The following is a 14631-nucleotide window of genomic DNA, read 5'->3' as shown; positions in this document are numbered from 1 at the left end:
AGAAAGTTATAGCCATGGCCATTTACATCTTTCCGAAAGAGACTGATGATATAATAACGACAGTGCTTCATTTGTAGACAACTGAAATAAGCAATGCTGCTCTCGCCAGTGTTACTAAAGCACTGTGGCAAGACTGTGAGGAAGTACTGGATCATTTTTCTGTTTTCTTTGGATTATAAACAATCTAGAAAAATTAAAAAAAAATCAGCTGTCCTGTTCCAGAAGCCACACGGGCTAAACAGTGCTTTGTTTAGTAGGAAAAATGACCAACGCTTCAAAGTCACATAAGAACCTTTGTGTTTGCAACAGGATGCGACTAAATATGGTCATGTGGTTTCACCTGGAATAAAATGACGTGTATTGAAGAACAGGAGACTCTGACTTGTGTCCCTGGGAGGTGAAACCAGACTGATGTCTATGTCGAACGGCCTGGCAAGCTTAATGAGTTGAGAAAAGGTTAATCTGATTCCTATCAGACAGGCTTTAGGGGAATCCCATTTAACCACCTACAGTCTCACTAACACACTGACTTAAAGGGACGTCCTTTACTTTTCACACACCAGTGCTGGGACAGTTCAAAATGAAAAGCCTGCCCTTTGCACAGCGAGAAATGAATAGCGGCGGTGTGAAGCAGAGCTACACAGTTCAGTGCTAATTAATACAAGATTTGCCGTTTCAAACAACGGGGTCAAACTAAACTCTTTACATCCAAGAATACTGAACAACTGTGCCGGGTATCTGAGCGTACAAAATGTACTTCAAGTACAGTACATTACACACTGTGTGCACCGAACAAACATTCCTGTCAAGAATTTCCTCTGTGAACCATCTTAATCAGAAAACGGTGCCTATTTGAATTGCAAATGTGAAAATGAATATGAGACATTATAGTCCATGGTGAGGGACCTCGACTTGACAACAACAAATTTACATACCTGTGCAGTGACAACTCATTACAGGGTACAGCTGAAGTACAACAAGGACAACTGCAGCCCACGCTTTCGCGTGCGACATGATCTCCTGCTTCGACCAAACACAGAGGCTAAGGTTCAACTTTGTTACCCTGTCAGAACAGACAGGCATCCGTCGTGATCAACGGTGAGTGGGAGAAATTCAGTGAGAAGTTGATAAGAGCAGAATGCGTCGAGTGAGACGAGAGAGAGAGAGAGAGAAAAAAAAGACGCTCGCGGCTATGCTAACTTTTACGACGTTAAATGACATAGATGAATGCTGATGGTGTTAGCGGGTGGCGTGAGGGAAATGTGAAAACCGCGATTCTGTGCTCGCGAACTGTGAATGCAACCGCGTAAAGGTCACGTGCTGTTCCTGTGAGGCCGTATATGTCTGTGGAGGAGAGATTTAAAGAAAGCTTTGCTGTAATAATTGTTGATTTTGCTCATTTTATTCACTTTTGTAGTTCTCACGGAGCTTCAGCGATTCACAGCAGAAATCGCTGCGCGCTTTGTGGGGAAATATATTGGATTGAATGAATGTCGTCTTAAACCTTAAATCAAGGTCATTTCTGGTTGTGGAGACCAATAACTTTAAAAGTTAAGAGTTTTCCAATTAATTCAGGACTGAACTTGATCTTAAAGAACTATTTTGTTGTACAACAGAGATGACTGACAATGAGATTTGAACCAGAGGTTATTTTAGCAACAGCTGGCGTTCACGACGTGCAGCAGCGAAATGAGACCCGTGTGTGTTAATGTACTGTGGATGTGAATGTTTGTGAATGTGGGACCTGTCTATAGGGCGTGGTTTATGGTAACGACGGATTTTATGCAAGTCCGGGTGGTAAAGAAGAACATCCAGCGACAGGGAAGATGTTCCAGTTAACTGGATGGCGAGCCGACCTACGAGTCCTCGAGGAGGATCGTTCAGACTAACAACGATTTGAGAGTGGATTTCCCTTCTTCACTTCACGGTGTGGTCGGACGGACAAAAACGCAAACAAGGATCGAGCCCAGCGATCAATGCGCTAACCGACAACAACAGACTGGACCCAGAGACATTTCATTATTTTATTTGTGCGCATTTTATTATTTTAGTTTGTTGTTGTCATTTGTTGTTTAACCATCTGTACTGCAGTTGTTAATATAGTTCATGAAAAGTTCATTCCTGTGTTGTGCCTTTTTACTGATGCCCGATACTGATCCACATCACCTTCCTAATCTTTAAACCTAACCAGGGTTACACAAACACCACCCACTTTTCTAAAGTTGCGTCTGATGGCTGCGTATGCACTGTATGTGAATTGGTCTTGATAGTCTTGGAGTTCTTATATTCGCTTGTGCGTGTTCATGTAATTTTGTTAGAGCACGATAGTCTTAACTAATATCACTCTGCAGGGAAATTAAGTGGTACAACAACGCAGAAGATGCTGAAAAGGCCAATTCATACCTGTTTGACCTACTTAAAACTTATATTCCATCCCGTACTCGCTCTGCTCTCTGAACGTTCAGCTGGCAACGGGATGCAACACCGGGCTGCTGTCTGTCCCCCCCCCCCAGAGTTAGAAAGAAACCAGCCAGCTGCGCTGCCTCTAGAAGAACCTACCTGTACGACCCAGAGACCTTTGAAACCAAACTCAAAATCAATTGTTTTGCCTCCACCTAAGGTCAGTTGCTTAGTCTTGGATTACTTCAGAACTTGTACCTGCTGACATCACCGCCCCTGCAGGTCGGTCTCAAGTCTCAATGAATCTGTTGTGCCTGTAATACCTACAGTGTCATCTGTGTTGTCCTGCCGATGACGGTGCGATAAACCCATCGTCTCTCCAACCTGTTTAATGCTCCTCAACCGCGTCAGCATCCAAGCTGTGCACCCTTTTCTCTCTCCCTCCCTCCCTCAATCCCTATTTTTCCTCCGAGTCCTCTCATTTCACTCGGGTTTCTCTTTGCTGGACCGTCGACTATCCTGGAAGCTCTCCCTCTCCCCTGCCTGTTTGTGCCTCATTCCAGCTGTTTTGGATCTGGATGTTCATGCTGCAGGAAACTCAGCTCTGTTTCTCTCTCCCTAGTGTACAAGTCGGTTTCCCGCTCCTAGATGTTTGTGTCGTCTGTCATCTTTCTAGGTCTTCATAGCAGTGATGTGGTTGCGTAGTTTATTTGTTTGGCGACACCTGGAAGTCGCTGGACGTCCGTAAGATCCTATTCTTCATATACAGTATATTTACAATGTATCATTTTTTATTTTTTTTTATTGTCTCTGCTCTAATGCTGTTTTGTCTTCCCGATACAGACTTTCTGGAGAGAGTTTTTCCTTATCTGAATCAAAGGTCTGTGGACAAAGGTTGTCATATTCTATACAAATGATGTAGTCCCTACAGTATATGTGTGATTTATGTGGATATATAATTCAAATCGACAGAGGCTTGACATAAAGCTGACTGGCGCTTCAGGCCAAGCTTGTGAAGGAAAAATCCCTGGATTACTGCTCAACATACGGGAATTAGTTCGAAATTTGAATCTGTATGAAACCATGCACAGAAAAACATGCATATTCACATAAACCCGTGGGAGCAGAACACGTTTCTCATTACTGCTGTTTTTCCTTCATGGTACACGTAGACAGAAGCACTTTTAATGTACACTTGCAGGACTCCACACAGTCAGTAGGTCAAGCAGCCCATTGACCTTTCCTGTGTGAGTGTGTTTGCCACAGTAGGTTAAAAATGTAAATTATTTTCAGTCCATGCTGCAGACCATTGGTCACAATGACACTCTCTTCCCCTGAGTGTTTCACATCCACTCACTGAGAGGGGATAAAGTCAGCACTGTTGATCCGATTCAACATTATGTTTAGATGACTCTTTCACCTGTCTCTCTCTGTATCACACACACACATTCTCGCCTGTCATCTTGCAACTCCAACAATAATCCCTCTTCACACTTTGAAAAGTACCGCAGTGTCAAATTTTTGTCCTGTAGTTTGTAATATTACATAAAACACGTGTTAAACACAGCCTGGTTGACTTTTTCGCCGTCTCTTTAAAATACTTATGGGCTTATAAATTGGCAAAGCAACCTGAAATCGAAACCTTTAACAAGACACTGAATGTCTTCTTGCACCAGGTACAGCGAAGCTGCCCCAGTCAGACCTGGCAATTGAAAGGAGCAAGAGGACAGACGATTTCCATAAAGGGATCAATAAAGTTTTATAAAGTGTTACCACCATGGCACCTTTTCTCTGTGAGGTCGTTCTCATTAACAACAGCTTTGTGCAACAAAAAAAAGAAAAAGCGCACTACCAATCTCCTCTAACTCTCCCCGTGTCGACGGTCTTCTGTCAGACTCACTGACTCAGGCACCACTGCACGCGCACACGCCAGCACAAACGGCTTGCGGTAGTGTCTCTCCGCTGTCGTCTGTCAGATGGGATGATTAATGAGGCGCCTTCCCGGACACATCCATCCAGGACCGGAGAAGCCCCGGCGATCACCGGGGGAATCAGTCACACCGAACCCTCTGAGTACGGGCTCAGTCACCGTCAGCAACATCGTAATGCCACCGAACCAAGCATGGATAATCCCAGTAAAACGTAGAAGCATATTGGATCCTTGTAAGAAGGATAGGACCAGTAACGGTGCATTCTACCTTAAAATAAAAAATAATCAAGCAGCCAGTTAGTTCGGTTTACCGTGAGAAAAAAAAACGCAACAACAGAAAAGGCATGGAAAATAAATATGTGAAATTTAAACATATACCGAGTTCCCGGGAATATGTCGATGGTTATAAGGGTACACAACTTGTGCAAAGTCAAGAAAACTTTCAAAACTAAAATCACAGATTGTTCGTTGTTAGGCAAAAAAGGTAAACCTCAAGATTTTCACAATAAAGTGTGATGTTGCAACCAGGCTAAATAAATCCAATAAATGTATGATAATCATCTGGGGTGTAAGTTTTCCAGTGACAGTTTGATGGAAAATAAAGTTGGTTTAAATATACTTAGCTCAGTAATTGTAGACTGTAATCAAAATTCCAAATGCAATAAACTGTGTCAGCACTTAAATCAGACTGTACAAACTATAGACTACAATTTTTAAATCGTTAATGTGCCTCAGGGTCACTGACAGTGAAGACTCAGCCTCCACAAGGTCCTTTAGACCACAACTCCTTAAAAAGTGGAGATTCATTTTTTTTAATTTTTTTTTTTTAATGTATTTCGACTTCTTTGGGAAAAATGCAAAGCAATAGTCTAAAAACTAACCTAAGAAATGAAACAAATTCCAGAGAGGGTTGGAATTAGAAACAGCGCATTTATTAAATGTTTTCCATCTGCACTTCTCTTAAATGCACTTTTCCGGACGACTGCACAAAAAGCAGCAGACCACAACTGACACACCTGACATGTCATTTAATGATCCAGCCATGTCTGGAGACCCTGAAAACCCGCGATCAAACCCCCCAGCTGTCATAAAACCCGTGCGCTAAAACAAATGGAGCAGAGATCTTGAAGAGTTAACACGTGTAGGTCTGAACTCAGAACCCCGCTCCTACTTTCACCGGTGCAGCCCGGCAACACCACCGTACAGCCGGTAAACACGGTCTCTACCTGAACTGCTTCTGCTCCAGAGACAGACTCGATCTACTTCCCACCCGGATCCAGTTTCACCCGATCAGCCCTGGAGAGACGCGTCCGATAAAAACTGAAAAAAAAAAATAACAACTTACGGGTTGTTGGCAGAGCTCCGTGCGCACCGTTGACATGGCAGAAAATCCACAAAACGACCGGCAATAACAACGTCAATCCCTGGGAAGAACGGTGCCGGAGCATCTTTACGACTGGTGTGCGCGCAGGAGAACGGGAGCAGGAACACTCAGCTGAGTGGCGGTAACGCCAGTCGGTCAGTCAGCCTCGCTTCGCCGTAGAGGACTGGCGGAAAGGAGCCTGGCTGCACGGACTCCCTCTTTCTCTCTCTCACACTTCCTCTCTCTCTCTCACACACTTCCTCTCTCTCTCTCTCTCTCTCTCTCTCTCTCTCTCTCTCTCTCTCTGCCTCACTCCGTTTCTCTCTCCAATAAAGAGATGATGTAAGGATCGCGCCGATAAACCGGCTGGCCTGTGCTTGCAAACGGAACGTACTTTATCTCCGCAGCTGTCTCGCCTCCTAATTTAGCGACTCGCGACTAAAAGAAAACAACAACCGAGTTTCCATCTGCAAAAGACCAGGGCGACAGGGTGCCACTGGAGAGTACAGTCCAGCCTCCAGTAGTTCAGGGAGGCATGACAGTGCGCATCTCTAATCCACTGAACTGATTTCTCCTGTCCGGCACTCCGATGCGCTGTCCGTGGCGCTGAACTTCTCTCAGTCTTCCAGTAGCTCTCTCCCTCTCTCCCTTAAACGTCTTTCCGTTTCTTGTTGCCACACAGTGCCCCCCTCCTTCTCTGGGTGGTGGTGGCATTATTACTCGTGCATTCGTCTTCGCTCCTCACATCAAAAGCTCGAACAGAAAAAAAAAACATCACACGCGACCTGCAGTTACCCTGCGTCCTGATGTCCTTACTGATCTCCTCTATTTGCCTGCTTTCACTGTGAAACACGCTGTCTCTCAGTGTCATAATGAAGATGAATTATGAAACAGTTTTTTTTTTAAGATTTCTGGGATGTAGTGGCTGTTCACAAATTAGTTTTACATAAAAAAAAAAAGATGTGTCAGAAACAGGCTGAATGAATTGAATGGTTCAACTCAACTGATACTGAACTCAATAATAAAAAATAAATAAATAAATAAAAAAAGACTAAATTACAACCTTAATGTTAAAAATGGGTGTGATATTTACCAAATCTGCAACAACCAGTAAGCTGCCCTACCAGTTTGACATCATGTGTTCCAGTTTGGAGTGTGTGAAAACTATTTGAAATAGTGACGATCGGATAAAAGTAATGGATAAATGTAAAGCCTTTGCCACTAAGTGGCAGGAGTAAAACTTAACCAAATCAACCTCAACAGCAATTCAACTGTACATGATCTAATAAAAAGAGTTTATAATGCTCATATGAATATTTGTGGAACATTTGGTGGTGCTGGGAGAGTGTTATTCAGCTCATCTGATAGGGCTGTGGGGCACATCAATCACAAGAGGATCCACTTCTGTAACACAATACATCTGTTTAAGTTCCACTATAGTGCTGCTGGCTCCTTTGTGGTGGTGATGTTATTGTTCCATGAATAAGAAAGAAATCCATATATTGTAATCTCCTTCAGATGCAAGAGAAAGAATATGTTTTCAGAATGATAAATTGCCATCCATATCTGGCTTTCCACATTTGTCACTATCATGTCGCTCAATCATGTCTCAGTCACTGTCATATATCCAGAACATAATGTGTGATTATCATTACTGCGAGGGACATTTTTCTAAATGAAGAAAATGGTGAATGATAATGGCAAATTCATAACAGACAGCTCCACCAGTCGTAATGTCTCACTGACTGCTCAAAGTGAGCACACAGTCAGTGTGCGATCATCAGGCCCATGGGTCAAAAACATTGTTATCAGTCAACACAACCAACAGAAGCTGTAACATCTTTCATTCAGGGTCTGCGTTATGAAGTGTTAGGATGTCAATTAGCTTGTTTGATTTAATTAGTCCGACATGAAAAAGATGCAGGCGGTTAAGGCTGTGTGTTATGTAAAAAGAAGTGTGATGCTTCTTTACGGGTGAAAACAACACAACTAAAGCAAGACTTATACTTTTGCATTAAAAGGTTACACAAAGCCAGCAGCAACTATGCAAAGGCTTCAAAACGATGCCGTGGGCTACGCTGTGGCTGACGTACCTCCTGTAACTACACATCAGGGATACAGCAACCGAGAGGACACCACATGGGGACCTCAAGAACTGTGGTTGGTCAGCTTGAGTTGTCTCTGTTGTGTTTTTCCAGGAACACATATTTATTTAAAACATCTCAATTGTAGATATTTTCTATTAACAAAAATACTGCGAGTGCACCTAAATAATGTCATATTTATTTATATATGAGGGCAGAAATTCGCACTAATGCTTGTAATGTAAAGAACGTACACAGCTACCGTTGGGGAACATACTGAAGTTAAAGCATTATACTGCCTGTCTGATTGATTTATTGTATTTATTAATTATCAAACAGAAAAACATGGTTCCAAACACGGACCCAAGACGACAGATAGAGAGAATCACAAGACATTCACCGGGAAAACACAATCCGATCTGATCACAGATGATAGATCCATCTCCCGGTGGTATCAAATCTGATCCTATATATCAAAACGTATGCCACAGATATTAACAACAGGACTGCAACCCTTTGTGCCGAGAACAAATCTACACTCAAAAATAAATAAATACAAACGCAACATGTTTCAAGATCTAAAACTTCTATGCACACAAAAGACTTATTTCTCTCCGATTTTCTTCACAAATTAGTTTAAATCATTTATTAGCAAGCACTTTACTGTACCAAAATGTACCCCACATTCTCAAAAACACCGTTTACGTTAGTTATGGTATATAAATGGACATTCAACTCAGGGTCTGCTGGACATTCCTGCGGTCTGCATACCTGTTGAATCCTCTCTCAAAACTTGAGACATCTGTGGCATTGTGTTACGTAATTAAACTGCACGTTTTAGATGGCCTTTTATGGTGACCGCTCCACCTGTTTAATCAGCATCTTGATGTGCCCCACCTGTCAGGTGGATGGATCATCTTGTCAAAAGTGAAGTGTTTACTAACGTAGATTTGAACAAATTTGTGAACAAACTCAGAGAAATAAAGCTTTTGTGTGCATCAAAGAAGTCCTTGATCGTTTACTTCAACTCGTGAAAAATGAAAGCGAAAACAAAAGTATGGCGTCCATATTCTTTTTGAGTGTATTTTAAGAGTCTATTGCCACACAAGCAGTTCTATTCGATTGCACTGTGGTTGGTAAGACTGGGAGAGAACAAAGTTATTACAATCAATCCTGTTGAGACCACAAATTGCATGGTACACTAGCCAATAGCTGATGAGCCATTTCACTCAAAACCACAAATGTCAACCTCATTGTGGCACAAGAGGAACATCCAGGAGCTCTCCAAAGTCATTAGCATACATCCTCTGGGAACCATGGCCATCTGTGTAAAATGTATCCATCTAACAGATGTTGAGATGTTTCACAGGATATGTGGAAACGTCGACCCTCTGATGCTGCAAGATGAAAAGTCTGGAGAAAATCATTAGGATGTATCTACTTGGAGTCCTGGCTATTTGCACCAAATTGAATGTTAAGCTATCCAACAGTTATCGAGGCACTTCACTAAGAAACAAAAATCTTAACCTGCTGGTGCAGGAAGAAAAAAAAAAATCCACAAAATCATTAAGATTCATTCTCTGGGAATTTAAGTCTCAACATTTGTTGGCACAAAAGTGGTAAACTGGCTGCCGGACAAAATAAGATTTCCATCCACTGAGCCACAATATCAAGTATGACTTCATATCAGTGATCAGGGATATGCCAAAGAAAGATACAGGCTTCTTTATATCATTTTCATCTCTTTTATTTTTTTTTGTTAGCCGTTTCTGTCATTTTCCCCCCCGTGTCTCCCGCTCCCTCCTCTGCCTGTTGATTACTCCATCCACCCATTCACCATGCCTTTAGCTGTATGACTGCTGTTTCTCCACAAGGACTGCAAATGGGTTTGTCAATATGTCATGCATGGTAATTTGCGGCCATCATTCATCTCATAGAAAAAAAAAAAAAGCAGTGACGACTGATGGGGCATAGATTTTTGAAAAAAAAAAAAAAAAGTTGATGACAGCAGTGATGAATCTCTAGAGGAAGGCTGTTTTGTTAAGTAAAGCGCTTGTGGAAAAGGAGAGATTTTCAGAGACAGCAGTTGCCCTGGCTGCTTCAATGCCGTTTCCTGTCCACCGTAGGTCAGAGAAAATAAAGTTGAAAGTTAGAGTCACACAGTGTTTGTGGGGTAATTAGAAAAGCCTTTATCTCTCCCAAATAACACAAGGGAACATCTGCTGTGCTAAACAGTTTGAAGTTTTATGAAAGATTTGAACAAGACTTGGATAAAAATTCCTGCTCTGTTTTATGAGAGGAAACACTGTGATGACAATATTTGTACAGGTCCTAATTCTGCACAAAGTATATTCTCCATAACCACCGAACTATATTTAATATCCACAGAAGAAAAAGTGATAAAAAAAAAACAAAAACAAAACAACAACAAAAAAACAATGTACAAGATCTCGGGTGAGGACAACATTCACTGTTTAAATCCTTCATACAGTTGGAGGGGTGGAGAACAATTCCACCAAATTGCTACTCCAGGGAGAAATTCAGGAGTGGTCTACAGTGATTCACTGCACTGGAAAAAGTAAAAGAACACAAGAAATCCCTCCTCCACAATTTCATCAGGAACTCCTATTACCGAGTTACTGTGACAAACACAATCACAGAAGGAGGATAAAACCCGCCGTTTTATTTGGTGCTCAAGCTGAATTTGTTTTAGCCATCTCTAGTAAAGAAGGAAACCATTACAGTGTCAATAAAAAGGGAAGGAAAGTTACTGCTGAGAACTGCTTCATCACGTATAATACATCTACCTCTGTATGACATGGAGCTCTCCTTTTATGAAGTGCAAGGAATAAATATTTTTGCTTTGGTGATCATCTCTTGTGCATTGAGAACAATAAACTAAATACACTAAGTCTATATGCTAATTGCCATATAGTCAAGTCAAATGATGCAAACATGGCACGATAGGGAAACGCAGCCGTTCTTTAGGTCTAATTTAACAGATACAAATAGTAATATTCCGGCATCTTAAGTGTTTCATTAATACCATACTTCACATCAATGACTACATGAACTTTGCTTTCTTATTGCTTACCGCTTTTATACCATAAATATATTCTGATGCTAAGTAAAGATGGGAAGAAACATAAAAAAGATTGACTTTTTTTTTTTTTTTTTTTTAACTTTACTTCTAGTCAGTTAGTAAATTATAACTTAATCTACTTCGACCTCAAATTATCATTACATAGTTACGTCCCAGCATGCAAGCACCCCGATTCAGTGGTGTCATAATGTGATTTAGTGGTTTTATGAACTTGGTGAAAATATAATTTTCACGTCCTGTCTTGGTGCATATGGAAATTCTTGGTGTTGTTAAGTGAGTTCTCTGCTTGCTACCATGCTACCTTACCTTATTAGAGGAGCTCAGCCAGTCAGCAGGATGTAGAACTGCTGCCTTGATGAACTCGGTTTAGAAAATGTTGCCGTTGATTGGACGCCTGCAGACTATAGAGCAGCAGTAGTGTGCAGGGATGCTTCCTTGCTCCTGCAAATATAGTTATGTTATTTATTTAAACAAGTAAATCTATGTAACTTTTTTTTCATTTTCCAGGGTGAAATCAGGACTTCTGAGCCAATATAGACAGTATATAATTCAACATGCCACATTTTGCTAACAGACGTTCTCAAAAACATTGGCACAGCCTGTGGACCCCCATAATTGTTGTACATTTACTGTAATTGATTTAAAATTACATATTTCCCCCTAAAAGCTGCACTTCCAAAATTACACAAAAAGCTCTTCAAATTATAATGAGCACAGTTAATGTATTCATATAATGGATACATTTGATTAATTATAGTAGTAACTAATAAAGCAAATAATAATACGCTTTTGTTTGATTTCGCAAGAAAAAAGCTTGGCATTTTTCTAAACATGAAAACTTCTTGCAAATCCTACCATGTTTCATTTGCAATCGAACAGATGTCAGCTGTTAATAGATCACACTTAAAAGCAAATGCAACATTCTGGTGAAAGTGCCAGAAAGTACTGGAGATTGATCGAACATGAAAAAACCTGAAGACAGAGACTGAAGAAGAGGAAGAGAGATGGGAATAGGAACAGTAAAGAAAGAACAGCATACAATCTGAGAAGAAATGGAGGAGAAAAGAACAAATAGGTAAAGAAGAACAAGACAAAGGGCAAGGAGAAGTAAGGAGAGGGTAGGTTAAGAAAAGATAGAGAGCGAGGTGATGGGGAGGCGGGTCTTAAATTAATGATTATGGCCTTACTCTGAGTGGTTGGATAGAGAATTTAGTCTGATGTGAGCAACTTTGCTTTGATTTCTCTGTTGTGACTACATCTTTTGCTCTGATCAAAATACTGCAAAATGGAAGCCTCAACAATTACATAATTCAAAACACATAAATCTTTGCCTGTCTAGTCCCTTTTCCTAAAAGCAGTGGACTTACAAGCCACTCTTCAACTCACATTTTTAAGTCTTACATTATAAAAAGTCAAAGCCAGAATGTCAGATCAAGATGTTTTCTGAAGAGGGCAATATGCACCAAACCATTAATAGTTCATTCAATTAAAAATAATGAGATGATATTCAGTTCAGTGTGCAGTGCTTCTCCATTCTCTGAACCAATATCTTACTAGAATACTGCAGGTATGAACTTTTCTTCAGTTAATCTATGATGAATGTGCTTTCTGCTGAATATGCCATCAATAAATAGCCTGTGCACTTGTGATAATACTGTATGTTACTCAGGCTTATCATGCAAAGTACAGATAAAATATAAAATAACTCATTTGCAGCAGACTGACATGCTGTGAAGATACAGTAGACTGTGCATTGACCTAAAGCAGTGTTTGAAAGTTTAAGAATAGTTTAAAATGTTCTATGCTTCTGCATATATGACCTAAAGCATCATTGGGTTTGCACACAACTCCTTTCAAGCATTACTGTAAGTGTAATATGATAAGAGACATGCAAGTAGATATTCAATCCATTAAAGCTCTGTACCACTGGATGAGTAATACATGATACAAGGGCATATATAACCTACAGTGCTCATAAACACAATGTAATACAGTATGCGGTCCAGACCGTAATTAACTGGGCAGTTGCACATTTCTTCAGGCTTTGCGCTTCAGCACATTCAATTTATTGACACTATACTAAAGTATCATGTCTCAGCATTAAATGTAGTCGGGTTATATTGATATAGGCATTTTTTTATCATACAGCGGCCAAGGTTTATCAATTCAGAAGTAATTGGACAGATTCATATGAAGTAATGCTTGAAGACACATAGACAGGACTGTGACAGCATCGGCAGACAGTTACTATCTCCCCCCATGGATGCTCTCCTAGGCCGTCCCTGCAGACACCTTCAGCTCGTACGACATTCAGCAGGCGGAACGCTGCTCAATGAGATTGAAATCAATCTGGTGATTGATTTGACCAGTCGTGGATATTCCACCTCTTGATTCTGAAAAGCTCTTTTGTTAGTTTAGCTGTAATTTAAGGACTACGGTCCTGCTGACATATTGTCCAGTGAATTCTGATGCATTTGGCTGAATCTGAGCACCCAGAATGCTCCTGTATATCTGTGCATTCATCTTGTTACTCCAGTCAACAGTGAAATCATCAGTGAAAGCCAGTTCCACTGACGCAATGTATGCTCAAGCCATAACAGCAGCACCACCATGTTTGACAGTGAGATGTGAGTTGCTTTGCCTCATTAGTGCTTTCCCCCCCCCACACACTTTTCCCCTTTCCATCATTTTGATAACAATTGATTTTAATTTCATCAGTCCACAAGCCTGTTCCAAGGCTCTACTGGTTTCTCTTTGTTGCAATCTACCACCTGGCCTTTCTGTTATTACCAGTAGTTTGCATCTTGTTTGTAAAGCCTCTTGAGGTTTTGGTCCGTCTTGATCGTTGACAAGGAAACGTACGATTACACCCTCGGGCAGAAGTCTTGATTTGCTGTGCAGTCATACAGTTAGTTTGCCACTGGCAGTTCTGGCAGACCAACTACTTTTGATATGTTTTTTTAGTTTTATTATTTTCTCCTGTACTTGCAGTGTCACCTCTGTGTGTTCACATATGGAAAGACAACTCCACCTCAGTCTGAATGGCAGAGAGATGTATGAACAAAAAATGAGATCCACTGTCCAAATAGTAATAGTTTTGCCTTGTCATTGTAGGGAATGCACACTTCTATTAATGATGACTCCGTCCCATTAAGTGTCCACCGTCAGCCATAATAGTGAAACAGCTACAATGACATGCCAACATTTCTGCAGTGAAAAAGGTCTATTAAAAACTGGATTGTAACCTCAAAGAGCTGTGTAGACACAAGTATTACAATGGGTTCAAATGGAACCTGTGAGCTCGTCGTTACAACACGAGAAGTCGTGCTTACTGTAAGCTTGTCATTCAAGTGATTAAGTCGAGAGAACAGCGTTGCTAACCAACAGCTGCATGGACAGCACGTAGAAGACAAACTGGAAAGCTAGACTTTGGTAACATAATGCAGGAAATGCAAAGACATCATGACAGAGGATGAAGATGAGGCCGTTGGAACATCAACATTTTCCTCAGATGAATTATTTAAGTTACTAAGAAAAACTCTACATGGATAAAATTACATCTGCCATTTCCATATCACAACTTCTGAACTCGGCACAGCTGAAATTCTGGGTTCTGACTCTTGTGCACATAGTACACAAACCACATTTTGAGAGCTCCATCCTTCACTGAAACTGCTGAGCCCAGTCACTTTCCTCCTCGTCTGTCTATTCAGCCATATCAAATAATTTGACCATCAAGAATAACTTTGAT

General features: G+C 40.9%; 1 protein-coding gene across 1 annotated transcript in view; it reads right to left on the bottom strand.

Moving 5' to 3' along the window:
- cntnap2a (contactin associated protein 2a) overlaps positions 1-6371 on the bottom strand; it is a 312740-nt gene extending 306369 nt beyond the window's left edge. Inside the window, exon 1 of the mRNA XM_069151565.1 lies at positions 5676-6371. Within this exon, the coding sequence (XP_069007666.1) occupies positions 5676-5778 (103 nt within the window). The 5' untranslated portion in view covers positions 5779-6371. The remainder of the gene's footprint in view (positions 1-5675) is intronic.
- Between the last annotated feature and the right edge of the window lie 8260 nt (positions 6372-14631).

The sequence above is a fragment of the Embiotoca jacksoni genome, unplaced genomic scaffold (assembly GCF_022577435.1).
Source record: "Embiotoca jacksoni isolate LCO1_2020_lvr unplaced genomic scaffold, fEmbJac1.0.p SCAF_17, whole genome shotgun sequence".
NCBI classification, from domain to species: domain Eukaryota; kingdom Metazoa; phylum Chordata; class Actinopteri; family Embiotocidae; genus Embiotoca; species Embiotoca jacksoni.
The sequence above is the reverse complement of the archived record's forward strand: the minus strand, read 5'-3'. Positions and strand labels throughout refer to the sequence as shown.